Source organism: Haemaphysalis longicornis, unplaced genomic scaffold (assembly GCF_048455015.1).
Source record: "Haemaphysalis longicornis isolate Haplotype H1 unplaced genomic scaffold, Haemaphysalis longicornis Haplotype H1 scaffold_1, whole genome shotgun sequence".
Taxonomy (NCBI): Eukaryota; Metazoa; Arthropoda; class Arachnida; order Ixodida; family Ixodidae; genus Haemaphysalis; species Haemaphysalis longicornis.
Window position 1 is genome coordinate 9,097,649 of NW_027526203.1, and position 19,722 is coordinate 9,117,370.

The 19,722-nt window shown below is 47.7% G+C and overlaps 1 protein-coding gene across 2 annotated transcripts in view; it reads right to left on the bottom strand.

Moving 5' to 3' along the window:
- LOC144175064 (DNA mismatch repair protein Msh6-like) overlaps positions 1–19,722 on the bottom strand; it is a 296,118-nt gene that overhangs the window by 97,915 nt on the left and 178,481 nt on the right. For both annotated transcript variants that reach the window (XM_077704119.1, XM_077704110.1), the window contains exons 19-20: positions 11,105–11,210; positions 3,185–3,347 (exon numbers count right to left, since the gene is read on the bottom strand). In XM_077704119.1, the coding sequence (XP_077560245.1) occupies positions 3,185–3,347; positions 11,105–11,210 (269 nt within the window). The remainder of the gene's footprint in view (positions 1–3,184; positions 3,348–11,104; positions 11,211–19,722) is intronic.

A 19,722-nucleotide genomic window follows, 5' to 3' on the forward strand; every position in this document is an offset into this window, starting at 1 on the left:
TGTGGGCCAATGGAGCTGGACTGGAAGAGGCCGGACCAGTACCAACAGAGAATGTCACCACGTCCTCCACGGGCTCCGCAGTAGTGGTGGGGTGCTCGACTGTGGATGGCAGCCCAGCAGGAGGAGGAAAGAGGCAGGAGCTGGTGGTTGCTCGGAGGGGGTTAACGACAGCGACACATCAGCTAAGCTGCATTGTGTCGCAGTACTAACCAAACGTCGCCCCAACCCCCGGCGGGCGGCGTCTGCATAGGATGCAGCCGAAAACATCTTGTGCTTTTGGCGTGCTTCAGGGAAACTGATATTTTCGGTTACTTTGATCTCAATGATCTCTTTTTCTTTCTTGAAAGATGGGCAGGATCGTGAGTATGCAGCGTGTGAGCCACTGCAGTTCAAACATTTCATGATTGTGTTTTTGCAGTCATCAGAAGAGTGATCATTTTCGCTGCATTTCACACAGGTGAGCTTGCCACGGCAAGCTAGAGTTCCATGACCGTAGTGCTGACATTTAAAGCATCGCCTTGGGCTTGGAATGTAGACACGTACACGACAGCTAAGGAAAGCTGCTTTCACTGTTTCAGGCAGGGTAGAGCTAGCAAATGTTAGGATGATGTGTCTGGTCTTGATCTCTGCTCCATCTCTTCTCATAATAATTTTACGCACGGCAACAACACCTCGGTCATGCAGTCCCTCAAGGAGGTCACCATCTGTCTCATGGAGGAGTTTTTTGTCAGAAATAACACCTTGGACAGTGTTTAGCGTGCGGTGTGGCGAAACTGTGACAGTCTAGTTGGCAATTTTTTCTTGCTTTAGGAGGTTCTCGCTTTGGTTTTATCGCATAACTTCAACAAGGAGGTCTCCAGAGGGCATCTTTTTGGCATTGTAGTCTTTTCCAACAATGTTTTCAATACACTTGGCAATGAAGAAGACTGACAGGTCGGTGATAGGTTTTTCGTCGGTAGAGTGTACAACTAGGTATTTGCTGAAAGCTGCCAGAGGTGGTTGGGTGCGGAGTGCTTCGGTGAGACCCCTTTTAGGAGGTCGATCAGGGTGTTTTGCGGGAGTTGAGAAGATAGCCATACGACATGGAATCAATTCGGTGGCAAGGCCAGTCGCCCACCACCGAGCCCAACAAGGGAACGTGGTTTTGAAGCACACGTTAACTGTACTTGCCACTATAACCCTATGCTCGGGATCTAGGTTGAAGCCTTCGCACAGGGTTAACCCTCGCCGCCTGGAGAAAAAACGGAGAAATAAGGAAGAGAGAAGATGAGAGGAGAGAATTAGGAAAGACGATAGGAAAGCAAAAGAATGAAGAAGAGGACAGGAAAGGCGACTGGCTGATTCCCCCCAAGTCGGGTCAGACTGGGGGCACCGTCTACGGGAAGCGGGGGCCGAAGTGGTGTGTTGCCTCTGCCAGGGGGCCATGAAGGTCCGAAACAACCCTGGCTTTGGCTCAACCACCAGGATGCCCTTTTCCCCGGACACGGCAAAGCCACGCACAGCCGAGGGCGTGGGTGGGTCCAACCCACATGGGCTCGGGGTCCGCAGTGTCGCCACTACCGTCACCTTGAAACGCAAGGTGCCCCTGCGGGCCACTTACGCTAAGCTACGTCGATGCGCAAGTACGTTGACGAATGCGCATAATTGATTGATTGATTGTAGGGTTTAACATGCCGACGCAACGCAGGCGATGAGGCGCATCGTAGTGGAGGACTCTGGATTAATTTTGACCACCTGGAGATCTTTAACGTGCACCGAAATCTCAAACACATAGGCGTTTTTGCTTTTTGCTTCCGTCAGAAAAGCGGCCGCGGCGGCTGGGAATCGAACTCGCGACCTCATGCTTAGCAGCGCAACGCCTTAGCCACTGAGCCACCGCGGTAGGTGAATGCACATAATTACCCGACTCTAACACGCACATTTTGGGGGGAAAATACACCCCAGAATCTCATGCATTAGAATCGAGTATCAGCCAAAACACTGATATCATTATGGATGCTTATCATAACGGGGCAAACATGATAACACGCTTGCACGAATGAAGTGTCCAAATTGCATGGCCCTGTTCCCCAACAGAATTAAAAAAAATGCAATCGAGGTTTATCTTTTCATGCAAATGAAGGTACCTGGCATGCACGCAGGAACCAACAAAAAAGATGCACTTTCAGTGGGTGCAGCTGTGCTATCTCCAAGGCGCAAAGGTTGTATGCAGCCGTTGTGGGGGGGCTCCACAGGGCATTGTGAATGCTTTGCCCAGACGACAGAGGTAAGAGCAGCTAACGTTGTACCGTGCAGTGTGCCCCTTTATAAAAGTACAAGGACTGTCGCTCCCTAACATTTTTCTTGAGTTTCAGCCACTGGAGTTTGGAAGCACCACGGCCCCGATGCGTGCTTTGTCTTACAATATACTGCGACTTGACGGTGGCAAGGGCTGTCCTAATGTGATAATAAATGAAGATGTAAATAGATTGTCCTGTGAAAAAAACGCGCTTTTCTTTTCATTTGTTGTTACCTTTACGCAAGTAATATCAGGGGAAATAGGAAGTGCATACTTTCTGAACCCGTTGAGAAATTAACTTTAATCCTGCATAATAATTTGTTATTACTCTGCATATCTATCTATTGATGCAACAATTTATTTTATAAGGGTAATAAAAACTATTATTACTTTGTGTTTTGCATATTTTAATTACTACACATATATTCGATTTGATATTCAAAAAGTTTTTTTTGCCTTACTCATATTTTATTCGTATTTGAAAATTTCCATATTTGCACACCCCCCTAAAATTCATCAATAAAACCAAGACTATTGGCTTAAAATAAAAATAAAAACGTACGCCAATGAAATTCAAATGAAAACACCCCATTCTAGATACAAATGCGCTGAACTTTAACCACCTCACTGGATTATTTTTTACTTTTGTCAGATTTTAATGACTGGTGCACAAAAACATTGGCGAGAAAAAGTGCCTCGTCGATCAAAGTTATTTTGCTGGAAAAGAGCTTAAATCATGTATACAGAAGGTCTGTGCCCCTTAGACTGAATATTTCTCTTCAAAAATGCTCCCTTGGAGTCCCATAGAAGAATCTGACGTGCACAGCCCTCTTGGGCACAGCCCTCTTGGGCACGCACACAGCGCTCAACAGCCATAACAAGCTAGCCTGTGGGTTTGACACTGACCTCACCAAGAGGCGCTCCAAGTCAGGCAGGGAGCGCAACACTTCGCGCGACTTGTTGGCCTCCTCGGGAAAAGCGAGCAGGTTGTCCACGGCCAGCCTGGAGTCTTGAATCTGTGTCACTTCGTAAGGGGGAGCACACAGCTGCAGCCGGAACCGACGCTTGCCTGGGAGGATTGTAATGGTGCGCAGTGATTAGCACCACGCTGCTTTTCTTTTCAAAAGGGAAGCTCCCAATTTTCAGCATTCAGCATAAAAAGTCATTTGTAAAAAGGAGCCTAATACACAAATGCCCCCAAAAATTGTGTTAGTGTGGCCTTGCTGCAACATACTTGAAGTTCAAATAGCTTCACAGTCTTCTTCGTCTTTATTAAAAATGTGTTTATCATCTTTATTAAAAATGGGTGATGTTTTATAGAACTGTTTTCGCCCACATTATAAGCTCCTTTACCGCACAAGCAACTTCGTGCGAGCCTTGAGCGGCATTTTAGAGAGCGCTTAGAAGCGGCCGCTGGAGCTCCCAACACCACTCCGCGGCGGCCGCCGCTGCCATGTTGCTGTCGCCGCCGGCCGCGCCGCGCGCAGCGTGCGGGTCATTCTGTGGCAGCGTTAGCGCGCTTTTGACGTGCGCGGCGCGTTTTCGCGAGCAGAAAACAACAGCCCGGCCATTCCTCGAGAAAGAGCGACAAAGAGGGGAGAGAGAGCCGGTGTGTCGCCGTCGCTTGCTCGCTTGGCGGTCGGGCGCCTCGCCGGCTCGGTCGTATCATTTGCCGGGCCGCGCAGGTCCGTTTGCAAGAGCCGAAATTTCTCCCATTGCAAACAATCTAATTTCACCATGACTTATCAGAAATTCGTTTTATCCTGAAATTCGTATCACCCAAAAACGTATCATCAAGATTCCACTGTATAGAACTTTTTTATGAAGGTCCCGCCAGGCCCAGAAGCTCAGTGTCTCAGTGACAGGACACCTCAGCTGACACCTGACAGCTATTCGAATTCGCTTCGAAAGTATTTGACCCCAAGGACTATTCGCTTCGAATTCGCTTTGAACTAAAATATCACTATTCGCACAAGCCTAAAAGCCACTATTCGGTATGGGCACACACCTACTTTTGTAAAATGTAAACCTATTTTTCGTACCCAATTATTCATATTAACAGTGCTACCGACACAGACAAAAAGAAGAGGGCACAAACACGGCGCTGACTAACAACTGAGTTTTATAGCTTAGGCCAGTGGTTTTTATACGCCTCGAGCGTGGCCTGTAGGGGCGCCACTGAAATCCCCCTACCGGCCCGTTTCGAAAGCAGCCGCGGGAGTCCGCGCCCCGCTCCCCAGTGCCGCCGCTGCTTTTGCGGCACGTTCACGACTGAGATTTACCGTTTGCGGGCGTTTGAAATCTATGTTTATGTGGAGCAGTCACTCTGTTCGCAAATGGGGTGTGTTTACGAGAGTGAAAATGTTTCTGACGCGATCTTAGTGTGGTATATTCGGTCTGTATAAGCGCCAGGTGTGTGCCATAGAGTTTCATACTAATGAAACTCTATGGTGTGTGCCACAGGCCAGCGTCGCCGAACCGGCGTATGATGGAGCCGATTGTAGTTACGCTGACCTGAATTTACTAGCCGTGTCTCCGTAACCACCGGTTCCTCAGATGTTCATGCTACGGCTATACACTACGATTTAAATCGGCTTTGTGCGCTTACATAATCAGCGGCGCACTCATACATGACAGCGCGCCAGTTACGTTTGCCAATATACCTCAGATATTGATCACCGCCATTTACAAGCCGGTCTGTGTTAATTTTGGGAATATTCAACAAAAGTACGATGGACAATGCATAATTATACTCGGGGATCAGCACACGACGGAGTCGTCTTGCCGTGAGGTGAGCGCCCGCAAACATTCATCTGCTACATATATCCTCTGCGAGCAGCGCGGAGACGGGCTTAGAATATAATCCGCGTCCGCAACTAAATATGCTTCTTCGAAATATCACCATATCGCACAGGGAGCCTGCAGAATAAAGCAGAAACTGAAATCAGAGGGCCTTATCACATACCACACTCTTCCAACGACACTTTTCACCGCTTAATTGTTGAACAGCCTACCTGTATACTTCCAAAATGCGTCCGCCGTACGATCAGCTCTTCGTTGAAGTAGAAAAACAAAAGGAAAGTGAACGCGAGGTTTGTGTGTGCAATTACTAAACCGTTCATTGCTTGACTGCGCTCCGCATTTGTACACAGCGTCCTCCTCCCCCCCCCCCCTCACCGATGTCTCGCGAAAAAGCAGTGCATTTCTTCGCCTATAGTTGGTCTAGTGAACCCTACCTGGCTTAAGTTTCGACGAACGTCTTTAGCATGTCAAAAGCAGCACTGTCATTTTTTTCCTATTTGTGTTAGAGCTATTATGTTTCTTAATTCCGCACTTGCAGAGCATTTTTTCCCCGTGGTTTCATTAACTTGCCTTGGTTCTTGCTACCTATATGGTGTGTGTGGGCACATATTTAACGACGCACAGTCTTGCAATTTACTGAACATTTTCGCATGGTTTATATTCTTATAACAGGCATTAGTTATTGTCCGGGATTGAGTAATCACATCCCCGAAACACATTTTTCTGCGACGTATATATTCGAAACGAAGCCACGTTCGTTGTCCGCGCTGCAAAATGAAGCCAACCTCTCAATGCGCCAGTATCAGGTCTAAACGAGGCGACAGTAGAATTCATTTGTGCCTGATGTTTTGGAGGTGACATGGGTGATATGCTGCTGCCGTCGCCGACGACCGGAAGAGCGGGGACGAAGCGCGCAGAACCGCGTCCCCGGGTAGCTCTTGCAGGCGATCGCGTACTCTACGAAGACGCAGCTGCTTTTTAAGTAACCTAAACGTACTCTTTGCCTATAGACATCACCATAACAAGTTTTTTTTTAGGGCGCGGAAAGGCGAAAAGAAGCGAAACAGAACCAAAACCCTGCACGAGCCCCGATCAGCCACGCAGCGCGAATCCCGTCAACGCCGTGGAGAAGCGGCGGCAGGCGGCGCAGCGATCGCGAAGCTCGAGGCGTATACACACATGGGCAAAAACAACAAAAAGGAAAAAAGAGAAGGAAACACTAAATTAACACGTGAACATATGAGGGAGCGCGAGCGTGGCATCATACTGACTTTACGTTTACAGTTGAACCTCGATATAACGAACCTCGATTTAACGAAATTCGCGATATAACGAATTTTTTCCAGTTTTCTACCAAAATTTTGCTAAATCCATGTATTTTTATCTCGATTTTACGAAGTAATTTTGTGCGGCGCTTTCGATTTAACGAAGTCACGGCGAGAAAGGAAGAACGAAATTCCGGTCGAGGCACGTTTTATTTTGCCTCTCAGAGCCTACATTGAAAACATTAAGTACTCACATTTACTGATAAAAGGCTAAAATGAAAGAAAAGCGGTGAATTATGCGGTTGACAACAATTAAAAGCGATAAAAGCTGCTGCTCAAAAACCGCTAGCGGTCATAGACGGTTTAATAGTGCCGCCACCATTTTGACGTCTCCATCGTTGCCTACGCCAGCGCCCTCTATGCTTAGGCTGCCGAAGCCTACTTCAAGTGTTTTTTTTTTTTTTTTTCTCTACGCGTCTTTGCTCACGGTGCTGCTGCTCTAGGTTGTGCTCGCTGATAACCACATTAATATTTTGTTCGTCCATCATTAGATGAGTCTTATAAGCAGCATGAGCACTCCAAGGGAAAGAAAAGTGTTCCGAACAAGAGCCTGTAGAAGTGTCAGTGAAACCGACGGTAGACCGACGGCCACCGAAGTGATGGATGCCATCGACGTTCTGCGGAGGCACGCAGGCGCACGCGAATGTTTAAGAGCAAGCCTTGTTAGCGCTGTCAGCATACGAGCGTCACGTTAAGCCCACCCTGGTCAAGAAACGCCAAGCACTGCTTACGGACTTCTTCACTACGGCTTGAACATCGAGTGCTGGTGGCAATAAATTGCTCTCCGAACGTGGTCAAAACGTGCTCATTAGACAGCTGCGATGCGGAGAAATCGGTTTCTTTAGGGCTCAGCGGGCATACAAGTAATTGCTTAATCAAATTTGGCCAGAAGATATTTAATGTAAGCTTTCCACTTTAGCGGGAGCACGTAAGCGCTGCTCCACAAAGTGAAGCGGTCCGTGTGTACTCCGCTCAATTCTCAATCATGGCTTTATTTCGAGTGTCGTGGTTGCATCACGCGCCCATACTGCAGAGCCTTTGTGCATGAAAAAAGTCTTTAGAAAGCTTTATAGCACCCTTCTGCTGTTGGCCCGCCGCACCCCTCAACGCCGCGGCTAAGCCTACTACTGAACGGACGAAAAGAGGCGTAACTTTGAACCAGCACCTCGCCGGGGTGAAGTTCACGGGGCACGGAGGCGGGTTCAATGGACTAACAGCGGCGTTTAGTAGTGAACGAAATGAAAAAAAGAAAAAGTGAAAACCTAGTCTGCTATCATATTTAATGAGGCGTTGCGGAAAAAGCGCCGGTTTTACGACGACACGAACTACGGTCGGCTATCCGAATTCCATTGCCTAAGTGTTGAGGCTCTTAATTCACACAATTTTCGCGGCCAGTTTTAGTACAAATTTCGCTTTAAGTGGAGAGGTAACTACATAGCAGTTGTTTCTGAGCGATGGGCAAGGTTTTGAAACCTCAATAACTGGTTAAATTAACTGTAAAATCGAAACCTCGATTTTACGAAATTCTCGATTTAACGAAATTTTCGCCCGCAAGTACGACTTCGTTATATCGAGGTTTAACTGTATTCACATGTTAATCTACTTACGGGGCAAGAAGTACAAACAACACAAAACACAAGCCCATTTTGTAATCAGTTTGGAAACAAGACAAAGATTACCAGGGTGGGCTTACTGCGCTAGGAATCTACACTCTTTTTCTGTGAGGGCGATAGATGGGGTGGTTATGCATTTATCACCTAACTTGTTAATTTCTGTGGCCTCTAAGATTCATCTTCCGTGGAGGATATTTGATGGGTACTTTTGTTAAGCAGCGCATATGACGTTTTACAGTGAAAATTTTGCTCACGTTATCCACTTTTTTTCTCGCATGCCCCTCTCGTTTGCCCCTCAAGTTGCATTTCAGCGAGCGGTTAGAGGCGGCGGCTGGAGCTACCCCCATCACTCGGGTGGTCTCCGCGGCTGCGTCAGTGCACCTGTGGCCTGCGGGGCACGTTTTTGTTGGGAGAAAACGCTCCATGCGGCTCACGCTGATGCCCGCGTAGACAATTAGGCTCCGATAAAAAATAAACAGTGCGCCAGCCGCATATGCGTGCTACGTTTCCTTTTGCAAGAAATGCTTCAAGGGATGAACACTTCATTAAAACCTCGAAATTTCAATGTACCGAAGTAAATTACGAATTTTACCGACTTCGTTACATCGAGGTTTAACTGTATTGCAAATACCAAATGCCTACAGGTGTAGGCACCCCTGCGGAGCTTGGGACCGTGCTGGCGCTACTCACCATACACCTTGATTAGTCAAGTGCCCCTCTGGGGGCGGTATTCAAGCACTTTCTAGTAAGTCGAGAAATGTTATGCTGATAGAGGAATCATTTTGTGTGCATTATGTGGGCTTCAAAGATCTCTCTAGCGCACTGTCCAGTACAGTAAAGGGCAAGATTACCGCCTATTCTATTTTTCAGTGCGCATGTGCATTCTCGTAGCTGGTCATTGAAACAACGGTCTGTTAGGCCATGACTAACCGCAAGACAGTGGAATGTCCTACACTGCACCCGACTGGCATTCAATGACTCACCCTCCGCATTTATTCTACTGAGATCTCGCAACAGTTCCTTTTCCGTTCACTCCGCTGCACTAACCACTCATGGTAGTTTGTTGGGTGCTCTAAAAACAACGGGGCCTCCAGCTTGGGCTTCAAGCTTTTTCAGTCAGTCAATGCACAGGATGACTGCCCACTTCTATCATTCTGTCACTTCATGCTTTCTCACTCGCTTGTAACTGCACACTTCCTTTAGCAGTGTTTCACACAAACTGAATAGCATGGGTGTGGGGAACCCTGCACTCTTTAGCCTGACCACATAAGTTGTGCCCATTTGATGCAAGCAGGACCTATTGAAAGCATTTATAAGCACTGAGAGGGTTTTGACGGTTTTTGAATAGGCTGCATGACCAGTGTTAAATTCTTATTAGAGCAGGGAGAATATCTACAACACATTTGCTCAGGACGCCCGGTAAACTCTAGGTTCAGGAACTCAAGGCGGTTGTCACACAGCTTCTCGGCCGTTAGCGTGAAGCCCACATGGGCAGATGTGAACTATACCTCAGGATGCGCTGCAGTCGTCCGTGGTGCATATTTCTAAAGTTCAAAATACTCTGAAATTATATTCCAAATTTTCGAGCAGTGCTACTTGACTTCAAGTCAAACGAATACACTGTAGACCATTTATAACATAACCACTTATAGTGCGGGACCGGATATAACGCGGGTTTTTGTGACCACCGGTTTGGCTCCCATAGAACTCAATGCATAAGCATACCGCTTAAGATGCGGTTGGCCGAAGCACAATACCATTTATAGTGCGGTTTTCCAGCAGGTCTGCTGATCGACCAGTGCAGCCGGGGCATCGTTTTGGGGTAGCAAAGGAAAAAAGAAAGGATGAAATCAGCCATCTGACGCAACGCGCACCCCTTGCTCTGAAAATAGGCACCCTTTAATCCGCGCATACGGGATAAACACAACTGTCCTTGGCTGACGGACCTCGCAAGATAGCGACCCCCTCCCCATCCGCGCGCGGCAAGTTTACATTAAGCGTGAACCGCATGGCCTGTTTTCGCATACGATTCACGCATGTCGGCGTTGCGCGTGCGTTTTTCTCATGCTCGTGTCGACAATCCTGCGCTCGCGGTGGCTTCTTTGCGTGGCAGTGGGAGGAGCCTGACGACTTGCACCAATGGGGAGACGCGCACATGGCGGGAGATTCGAAGCCCTCCGAGCAGCCGGCTGGCCACGCCATAGGTGTTTAGGCTTACCACCGCGGTATTTTTTGATGGGCGCTTTCACAAGCAACGTGGATGGAAGTTTATATTCCACTTTTCGCCCAGATTGTCAGCTGTTTTCTAGCATGAGCATCTTCGCTCACGCCTCGTGCAACATTTCAGCGAGCGGTTAGAAGCGGTTGCTGGAGCTGCCTGCACCCCTTCACGGCCAGTGCTGACGCCATGTTTCCGCCTCTTACTGTGCCGCAAACACCATGCCAGTTGTATCCGCGCCGGCGTCACCGCACTTGCGGCATGCACTGCACGTTTTTGCGAGAAGAAATCGCCCCTGCGGTTCATGCTTTAGAATTTTGTGCAGATAAGCCACTGCTCTTTCCCTTTCTGAACAAGCGAGCCACGCGAAGCCAAAGAGTTCCACCACCAGTACGCTGCGCTGATAAGCAGCTGCCTTCGGCATCGTGAACACAACGTGGGTTAAAAAAAAAAATCTCGCTGGCGTTCTTAACACGTACGTTCCGCAGCGTCTCTTCAGACACCAAAACCTCAGCCACGATCCTCCAAAACAGAACAGAAGTTAAAACCGTGCACGCTGTTTGTAAGACCGTGCTTGCAATGTGTAAGACCCTGCAGCAGCGGCTGATGTAAAGAGAGAGAGAAAAAAAAAAAGACACAATATAAAGACCAGGCCTAAATTTGCTTTTGAGCGCCGTGCGTTTGAGTGATGATAAATAAAGGATGACTTGAGAGGTAGGCTGCGATGTGGTTGGATTCGCGCATGTTTTGGTTATAGTGCGGCATCGCTTACAGTGCGGATTTTTGCGGCTACAACGGTCTACACTGTATTGCATTACTTTCTGCTTTGCTGTTCACACATCCCTAGTTTTCCCCCATCCCTGCTCACCAAAACGTGTGCAGCAGAAGTCCATGGCTGCCAGCAAGGTGCCCTCTGTCCCACCCGAAGAATTCTCCAGCACCTCCAGGCTCTGCAGGCACGCCGCATCCAGGACCTGCACACAACAGCAAGACGCAGAGCCAGCTGCCACTTCTGTTTGCAGCCTCACTGAGTGCGTGCCCTGCCTGCCCCGGCAATACCGTATTTACTCAAATCTAACGCACACCTTGTTTCAGAAAAATAAGTGCAAAAATCACATGCGCGTTACAATCGAGTACAACTCAAAACTGCGGCACTGTATCGCCACCGACATTTCAAGATGGCTGCTGGACTACTGAACACGCAGCCAGCGCTTCGTAGTCTGTGCATGTTTGCCTTTTTTGTCTGCGTAGTCTTTTTTTGCATTCCTCTGTTCTTTCCACCATGGAATTTCCCACTGCAAAGATACAGCGGGTTCACCACGGTGCTGCATTCAAGAAAGTAATCACGGTGCTGCATTCAAGAAAGTAAAGCGATGGAAATCGGGCCGTGTCACGTGCGTACAGTGTTCCGGAGACTTGCGTGCGGGACTGGCGCCAACAGAAAGAGAAAATTTTCACAAGTAAGGCGGCACGGAAAGGGTTCAGCAGACCAAAGAGGGGTGATATCCCCAAATAGAAGACCCGCTGGCGGAGTACGTGCAGCAGCAGCGAGCAGCTCAGAGACCCGTAATGACAGAGCTGCATCACGGTGACTGTCTCGCTGGCAATAACTGGCACATTTCATTTCGTACCACCTTCGGAATAAACCTTGCTTGTTCCAAGTGAGAAACAGTTGAATTTTTGAGTTAAATACTGAAAGTCCAGTGCGTGTTACAATCGAAGAGTGTTTTTTTTTCTTCTTCGGACCGCGAAAAATGGGTGTGCGCTACAATCGAGGGCGCAGTAGACTAGAGTAAATACGGTAATCCTCCTCCCACATCTCTCTATAGCTGCCGGCATTTGAAGGGCCCCTGAGATAGGTTTTTTTTGGGGGGGTCGATGGTATGACACTGCAATGGCTATTTATTGAATTAATCTGTGACGTACTAGTCTGACCTTGATTTAAGCAATTTTTTACGAGCGTAAAAAACAGCAGAAAGCTACAAAAACATCTTCCATGTGTGACTACGTATATGCAGTGGCAAGTGTTTGTGTTATACCGGAGTGTAAAGAAATTACAAGCCCGGTTTGACGTTAAACCTGTTTTTGGTCGAAGGATACAGTTAGCGCTGGAGAAACAACTTGCGCAGCACATGCTCCGTATTTGGCACAAGAGTTTCAGCAGTTTAATTTCTCGGGTGGACCAGGGTACATGGGTTCGGGAGCAGTCCTGGGAGCAGGCAAAATTTCCTTTTTTAGCATGCTTGGAGCAGCCAGAAAGGCCTTTTGGAGCAGGTTTGGAGCAGCCAAAAAGGCCGTGTGGCAGGGGCTGGCACCTGTGCAAGCCCCCTGCCAATTAGGTTAATCTATTTATTTTTTTATTTAGACAATACTGCAGGCCAGAATTAGGCCCAAGCAGGAGTGGAAAGATAAATACACAGCATATCAGGCAAATGTAATTGTACAACCTCTATATTATCTAGTATATCAGGCATTCTACCGTGAACTACAACCTACTCCGAATTAGGAAGGCCGTTGTTTTACTATATCTGGAAATTTACAGTATGTGGAGTTATACCTCCGGCCCCAGCGGGTGCGCCCCGTTGTCACCGTTCCAAGGGTGGTACAGTACAACCTCGTTACAAGAGACACTGTTACAAGAGACACTTGGTTATAAGAGACATTTGAATGAGAACAGTTTGGTTGGTTATCCCGTGTTCGCCATTTTTGCAGCATTGTATGCAAGAGATCCTGGTTACAAGTGAAATGTTTCCCGGGTCCCTTGAGTGTCTTGTAACGAGGTTTCACTGTACTAACAGGAAGAGTCGAAGGGGATCAGGTAGCAGGCCTCGCTTCACGTCCGGTAGACAGCAGAGTTAACAAACGCACGTAGGGTGCCTCGATGCCAGCGTTGCCGAACAGGGTGGAGACACAGATAAGATGATTCAAACTTTGCGAGTAAAGCACGTTGCAGTGAGAAATATAGCATTGTCTTGCTACAGTGACTTGCTGTGGCTGCAAGCGAATAACCCAAAATGGCGGCGTCAATGCATATGTGCCTCCACCATGTACAGTGGCTGAGTGTGAATGGAGGCACCCTAAACTCATGGAGCACTCCATAAAACATGCCATTTGCTTGATTTTTCTATCAAACAGTGGTTTTAAGTGCGCGCGAAGCAAAACATAGCTTTGTCTTCGCCCGTCATGGTGTTGCGAGAGTCGATGAATGTACTCCACAGACTACGTAACGAGAAAGTGCTAGGATACAGTTAATGTAGGAACACCCTCCACATAAGCAAAGCTAACCCCAAAGTTTACAGGCAAATGAGCAATTACCTCACAACAAAAGCAAACCGAATTAACAAGTGATGGGAAAATGTCCAAGACCCTGTTTGCTCAATACACATGCAGCTGCACTCGTCAAAAATGGTCGACTAAATTGAAGTTTACTTCCAATAAACTACAACCTTTCATGCGAATATTATTCTGTTTTCTATCTGCGATGTGACACAAAATCATTTCAGTCACTTTTGACCATTCTAAATTGATTGTGGCACAGCTGCTGGCACAGACAAAAAAAAAGTGCAAATGCGACACGAATAAATCCAAAGTGAAAGCGGCGAAGGCACGTAGTGCCTGCGGCCTTGCAGCTAAGCAAAAGCCAACTTCCATAGCCGCTCATATATCCTTGATGAAACTGAAACCATAACCACATTAAAACTGAAAAAACGATGTTTCAGCCGCGTTTTCTGGCACGGGGCGTTATGGGGGTCGTATCTCGGGGCTCAATTCGGGCTCTGCCGTGCAGGACGGTGCTGATAAACGATTTTGGCGCAACAAGGGTCGTTTGGAACAGGATGGTGCAGGTAAACAAGCTTGGCACTCAATGGTGCAAATGGTGCAGCTGTTCCACCCCTGATTTCTGTTTTCTTGGCTCCTGTACCTGAAACAATTCTTTGCACCCTTTTCTGTGATTCACTGTTTCGAGCGTAGCATTAATGTTGTTTCTGTTATGAGGTAAAGAGCAAGTGCAGCCTGTGGTTGTGGCAACAACAACTCCTGCCAAGGAGTTTCATTTCATTGCTTCCCATCAAGTCACGACGTAGGAAAATGTGGTTGAATGTGCTCAGCTTTCCGAGCGACCTGTGTTGCCTAGCGTCCTCCGCACACTTTATCGCTTACCATGCTACTGGAAACACGAGTTTCCGTTTGCCGCTGAAAACAAGAGGACATGGAACTCTGTTTGCAGCTTCCGTATTCCGGGTTACCGGCTGCCGTAAGGCTAGTAGCAACATATGGCAAATTGGTCTCAAAGCAAATGACAGAAAATTTTGTTGCCCAGAGCTGTTTACTTATGCGCGAAATGGCTTGGATTGTGGATGTTTTAGATAAGACTCTCACAATACAACAACATTCTTTCAAGATAACTACTTGCTCCCCCATGATGACATCGTAGAATGCGTCGAAGAGAGCACTGGCCTTTCAAAACAGAGTAGGTGCGACTGTTAGGGGTTTCCTGGAGCTGCTGCTGTTTTACCTAAAGTTGACCTACGCAGAATGGGATGGCGACATCTTCCTTCAAAAGCAAGGTGTCGTGCATCACCCCTATTATTAAGTGACTTACTTTTAGCAGCCAGGAACTGCAATGTCGCCATGTTATTAGAAGGGATCAATGTAATACGTGTGTTTCACCATGTGGATGATTTCCTTGCTCTCTTCGGCAATAATGGTGATGTCGACACAACAATGTCAAAAATGCTACAAGTGGTTTCGGCATGTTTAAAGCCGCTCGTCTTCACACACGAGACTCCTGAATGCAACAGTTTAACTCTTTCGGGACCACCGGAAAAAGTGATGAAAAAGGGAGGTCTCGGTACAAATTTTTTATTACATAAAGCAAAGGCACCATCCTGCCTTAGCATATACCAAAATGCAGCTAACTATATGTTCTCTGACATACAATACCAAGTTTTACTTCAACACTGACGATAGAACCATGAAAAAATCAGAAAGTAAGAACTTCGTAAAAAAACTACAGAAAAAGATAGAAAAAAAGCGTAAATATAAAAATATTAAAAAAGAATAAAATTGTTTTAGGATATACAAAATATAACACAATGCTTTGTTTCTTCATCGCGAAAGTTTGATGCAGCTAGGTGTAACTGGTTTTTTGTTTTGTGTGTGATCTCTTTGGCACTAGGGCCATGGCTACGTCGTCGCCCAGGTACACGCCCGGCTCTCGTCTCGGCGAAAACTTGATCCGTTTCTGCGCTGGTGGCAGGAGATCACCCCCATAGGTAGTTAACACCCTAGCGAATAAATATAAACCAGCCAGAACATATTTTGAGCGCACATACCTACTCCAGAGCCAATTGAAACCGAAACCAACACCCACCTTTGAGCGCGATTTGATGTTCCAGGCTGATCTACACCCATATCCTCACTCAAGCTGAAATCCGATCTCCAAAGCCGCATTCCGACTCTTCACTGCCACTCTCATCGTTAAAATCCACAATAGAAGGCGAAGATATGCGAGACGAGACGAGGCGGATTTATCACGCTCGCGCGAGTATGACGCCATGTTTGTTTACATTCGAAACCACTGCCAGTCAGAATAAAATATCTGATGCGTCGCCGCCTGGCGATAAAAAAAAGAAACTTCACAAAAGAGAAAACTCCAGTTTTCAAACTATCTCCTAGATGTCGCTAGGTGTTCCATCGAGCAAAAATTTGTATTCTGCAGGTTGGCGAAACCATCGATCATATGTGATCGATGGCCTATGGAGTGGTCCCGAAAGAGTTAAGATTCCTAGATCTCAGCCTTAGTTTTTCCCCCCCACATGTCTGCTGGCAATATGAGCCTCGAGCAATGAAGCCCCTGCTGTCCAACTCCTCATGTCACTCAAAACTTGTAAAACGTGGAGTTGCCAACCTGTGCCTGAAAAACACTCTAAGTAAGCCCTGCTTTCACAAGTGTGAGCATAGTGTTAGGGCGCAAGTAGACCACTTGGACAAGGCTGGTTATCCACCGCAACTTGTTTCTTCTGTTTCGAACAAGCGCCTGGGTGATGTGAAGCGTACGTTGAGACTTGAACAGTCTGTTATTAACATGAAGGAGCAAGTCACACGGAAAACCACTGTTGTTCGATGCGCACACCACTTATCTCACAGACTTTAGAAGATTAGCGTGCGCAGCAATGTCAAAGTGGTTTTTCAAGTGCATAAGTGTTTAAAGAGAGTGCAGCGTGTATGTGTGTGTTGCAGATGAGTGGTTCAATCTATGTCAGTGAGCCTACATTAGGGCCAGTTTTACGCAGAGCTGGTTTTTTCCCGCGGCCGACGTTGCCTCACTGCTTGTTTGGCTGAAGAGCTGACTGAGCTGGCGTGAGTGTTATGCCCATCTCTTCACGGTGTTGTGTGGGTGGATGTGGATGCAGGGCTCCGAACTTCGCTCCTTACAGTGCCCACGGGTGAAAGTGCAACAAGAGCGGAAGGCAAGCCGTCTTTACCCACGGTGTTCGTTGCCACCTTAGCTGCAGCGGAATCCACAGGCTGTGGTACCACATTTTGGCCAGCCAAAGCCAACCAAGTAAGTAGCGGGGGCAGGATCGGGTCAGTGTCGCTGCACTTGGTTGCCACCGAAACCTGATGCCCTCCCCTGATGAGCAGCGTCGGTATAACTTCCTCAGGGAAGCATTGAATGTCTTTTCTCAGCTTCTGGGTAAGACAGGCTATGGGTCCCTTTGATGTTAATAATTTATTTGTCACTTTTGAATATTTTGCAAGAGTGGAAATACGCGAGGTGGGATCCTTCGCAGTTACAACAGTGAAATTGCGTGGTGTTACCCTCGTCTGTCTAGTGGTCATGCTTTGAGCATTTTGAACATGTGTTTTGCCTTCGACAGTTGTTGCTACAGTGCCCGTACCTTTGACATTTGAAGCAACGTCGCGGGACTGAGATGTATGCCCTTATCTGACCAGGGTGTCTAGCAAATTGCCTAATTCAATTTCCCTGACTTTTCCATGTTTTCCATGACCATTTTAAACGAAATTCCCTGACCTATATAACAGGCGCCATTCTGTGGAAATGGTCCATGAAGCATATACAAAGCATATACAAAACACATTTGTTGCAAGTGCCCTAATTCTCAAAACGCACTTTGATTAACTTCAGTTTGTTTGTTCAGTTTGAGGTTTGCTTGCTTTCTGTTACGGCTTCAGAGTGTTTATTTCTTCTTGCGGGATAGAAGCTTCAAGTTGCGCTTCAGCGAGCACCTTTTGCTTTTTTTTTTTATTGTCCTGGCTCGACATGCAACGCGAACCGCATGTTGCATTTTTGCACGCGATTCGGGCGCGTAGGCGTTGCGCGTGCGATTTTTTGACGCCTGCGTCGTGGCAGCTTCTGCCTTGCTCAGAAAATGACGCGCATCGCGCGAGGCAGTGGGAGAAGCCTGCCGACTTGCGCCAATGGAGAGCCGCACGCCTCGTGACGGCAGTTTCGAAGCTCTCGAGACAGCCGGACGGCCCCGCCACAGATGTTTAGGCTTACCACCCCGGCAGCTATTGCATGGGCGCTTTCCCTAGCGGCGCGGATGATGTTTTATAGTACCGTTTTCGCCCACATTATAAGCTCCTTTACCTCACAAACAACTTCGTGCGTGCCTTGTGTGGCATTTTAGAGAGCGCTTAGAAGCGATCACTCGAGCTCCCGTCACCACTTCGCTCTCGAAGCCGCTGCCAGCTTCCGCTGCCGGCAGCACTGCACGCAGCGTGCAGGTGGTTCCGCGGCAGCGTCAGAGCGTCTGTGACGTGCGCGGCGCATTTTCGCAAGCAGAAAACGCCCCACGCGGCTCACGTTAAACCATGTCCTGTTCCTTTTTGATTAGGTAATTCTGGCTCCTGATGTCATAAAAAAGTTCTTTCAAGATTAGCTCCCAAAAAGCGCTGACTTTTAAAATTCGCTAAAAAAAAGCACGTTGTGCGTGCGATTTTGGCACCACCTATATCGCCCATCTGCGCAAGTGCAACCAGCAACCTAAGCCAGCTGCGAGCTGCTTGAACCACACAGCGAGTTTCTGCACGCGATTCGTGCGCTGTAGTTTCACGGCCGCGTCGACGATTTCGTGCCTGCGGTGGCTCCTTTCGTGCACAAGCAAGTGCGTTTGTGCCTTGTGTAGCATTTTAAAGAGCGGTTAGAGGCGGTCGTTGGAGCTACCGCACTACTCCGCGGCCGGTGCAACCGCCCTGTTGCCCTAGTAACGTTGCTGTTGCCGGCGCCTGCTGCTCGGCACGCACCGTGCGGGTGGTTTTCGCGGCGGCGTCAGCGCGCCTCAGGCATGCGCGGCGCGTTTTCACTTGCAGAAAAACCAGAAAACGTTTCATGCGGTTCACGCTTTCGTCGCGCGTGAACGTGTTGCGTTCGGTAACTTCTCGGGGGCCCCCAACACTGGTTTCTCCTATTCTGAAACTGTGGGCAGGTCCCGAAGTGGTTTTCCCTGACTGGTACTACTTGATTGAAAAATTCCCTGACAATTTCCTGACTTTTCCCGGTGGTGCAAAATTCCCCGACTTTTCCCTGTTTTCCCGGTCGCTAGACACCCTGCTGACAGTGGAGAAACCCGGCTTTGACAGATTCGGGGAGTGTACTACGATCAAATGTCATGTTTGATTTTGATCACATTTCCATCATGCCTCATTGGGATGCGTCTAATGGCAGTCACTCCTTGCTCATGCAAGCCATCAAAAATATCTGCCTGTTTCATTTATGAGTTCGGTTTCCGAGAGGACGCCTTGGCAGCTATTGAGGTCGAGGTGTTAGTGATTTGTAAGTCACCTATGCTGGTTTGTTTTAGAAGGTTGGCGTGACTGTTTTTTAGTTCTAACCTCAATAAGCATGTCACCAGATGCAAGTTTCTTTGCATCACAGTTTTTTCCGACCCACCTTCAATAAACTTGGCAATAAGGAACAGAGATTTCCAAGTTCTTGTTGACAGTGTGCATGACTAGGAAGCGAGGAAAGTTGTCCGAGTTGATGAAAAAGAGGTTGTGTAGGGGTTTGAAGATTGCTTTGGTGCGGGCCCTTTTGGGACCCCTTCATTTGAAAGAAGGGGTTTAGATAATACCATGCGCCATAGAATAAAGCAGAGAACTGGGGTACTTTTCTCTTTGACGCTACCCTGATGGTCAAAGAAATACCGGAGCTCCTGCCTGGTAGACAGACAGGGAGAGCCCATCGGCCGGAGCTTGACCAGGGCTCTGACGGCCACCGTTTGAGGTTTCTACCCTCCACCTTTCAACATCTTACCACGGTTGGTCACAGCTTATGTAAAGGGGCTCAGAGTCCATGGTGTCACCACTCCCCGTCACCTTGAATACACAAGGTGCCCCGTGCAAGGTTCATGAAAGTTGCGTGCAATAAAAACTTTCTCTAAAAATAATTTTGAAATACCTCCTTGTTACTTTTTGGGCATCCCTTGTATCATGCTCAAGAGATCACCTGCCTTGTAG